At 36.5% G+C, this 1,820-nt stretch overlaps 1 protein-coding gene across 1 annotated transcript; it reads left to right on the top strand.

The window, feature by feature from the left end:
- The first annotated feature begins 591 nt into the window (after nucleotides 1–591).
- LOC149562963 (pentatricopeptide repeat-containing protein At1g20230-like) lies at nucleotides 592–1,285 on the top strand. The gene is made up of 2 exons (XM_089828044.1): nucleotides 592–769; nucleotides 933–1,285. The coding sequence occupies exons 1-2, from the start codon at nucleotides 592–594 to the stop codon at nucleotides 1,283–1,285; spliced, it is 531 nt and encodes a 176-aa protein (XP_089684170.1).
- The last annotated feature ends 535 nt before the right edge of the window (nucleotides 1,286–1,820 follow it).

Here is a 1,820-nt window from a genome sequence, read left to right as displayed (position 1 = left end):
TAAAAGAGACACTCCATATTCTACTTAGCACAAACAAACCTCCTATAGACTCCTCTACATATGCACATTTACTACAGGCTAACATTGACAAGAAAGCCCTCCTAGAGTGTAAGCAAATCCACTCTCACAAAACTGACAGAGGCTCTACATTTTCTTCATACTCACTCCTACAAAATACTCTTATCAACATCCTATCAAAGACATGGATTTACTGTAGAAGCATTGACATTATTTCACCAAATGCAACGAACAATTGTACAACCAAATAATTTGACTTTCTCTATTGTTCTCCCAGTATGTACAAGCCTCTCATCCCTCAGACATGATTTGGAGATTCATGTAAAGATATCTAGACATGGATTTCAATCCAAAATTATTTTGATGAATATGCTGCTAGACATGTACACGAAATGTGGAAGCATGCAAAAAGCCTGTGAACTGTTTGACACAATGCATAGTGTTGATGTGTTCTCTAGGAATGTAATGATTATTGGATAAGTGCCTTAGTGAAATGTTGTCTCCTACACTGTAATCATTACTGGATATATACAAAATGGTTTTTTTGATAAAGCCTGAGACATTTTTAAGAAAATGGAAGTGGAAGGTGTAAAACCTAATTTGGCAACCTTTTCTAGCATACTACCAGTTTGTGCTAAAATGGGAACTTTGCAGCAGGGTAAGGAGATTCATTTGAAGATAGCAGAAAGTGGACTTCTGTCGCATGTTGTAGTTGTAATGGCATTGATAGATATGTATGCAAAATGTGGAAGTATGTAGAAGGCACACAAACTGTTTGATAAAATGCCCCAATGAAGTATAGTCTCATGGAATGCCATGATCATAGGATATAAGATGCAAGACTATAGCGAGGATACCCTAAAACTCTTTGAGCTATTGAGGCACTCTGAAACAATTCCCAATAACCCATGTAGGAATGGTGGATGATGGTTGTGAATACTTCAATAGCATGAGTTGCTCATATTGCATAATGCCTACAATGAATCATTATGTAAGTATGGTTGGTCTTCTTGGTCGTGCTAGTTGCCTCAATGAGGTAGAAAATCTCATCAACCAAATGCCTATGGAACTAGATGCTATTATTTGGGGTTCCTTGCTCAGTGGCCACAAGAGTCATGTGACCATAGAGTTAGGAAAGCTTGTTACAGAATATCTATTTGAGTTCGCATCAGGCAATGAATCAACACATGTTTTATTATCAAGCATTTATTCTACTGCATCTATGGGGGAGGAGGCAAGAAATGTCAGAACAATGATGAAGGTATAGAGATAAAGAAAAATGAAATGGATTCTAGACTGGCAGTAAACAATGTTCAGACGCTAGCATTATGACAAGACTGAGTAGTCTCTCAGAAGCATTGGACTCCTATACTCAAAACTTGCTAGTTTGCATCACATAGTTGGATGAAGTCAGAAAAGGACATGAGCTATGCAAATTGAAGATGCAGATTTTAATCATCATTACAAACAAAAGTTTGGCTCAGGTCATCAAATCATTTCGAGCGTACAAGGAAAACTTGACTTAGTTGCTGACAATACATACAGATCAAGGAATGAGTTCAGAGAATTAAAAGTTAGAAGCATTTTTTGCCTAAAGTTGTCTTAGAATTTGATTGGTGTATTTTGTAAAAGAAGATCAACTTTAGAATTAACTCTAGTTTTTGTTTTTTTGACTATAGTTAAGCTTTAAGGGTTAGAGGTGGTTATGAACCATCTTCAAGTAGTCAAAACTCTAACTTTTTGGGTAGTTATGAACCCAAAAAGTTGGTTGTTCTAGGGTAAAAGCATAGATCTGTGTCACC

Source organism: Cupressus sempervirens, chromosome 4 (genome assembly GCF_028749045.1).
Source record: "Cupressus sempervirens isolate cs-2001-9-10 chromosome 4, ASM2874904v1, whole genome shotgun sequence".
Lineage (NCBI taxonomy): Eukaryota > Viridiplantae > Streptophyta > Pinopsida > Cupressales > Cupressaceae > Cupressus > Cupressus sempervirens.
Note: the sequence above shows the minus strand (reverse complement) of the source record. Positions and strands in the feature narration are given on the sequence as shown.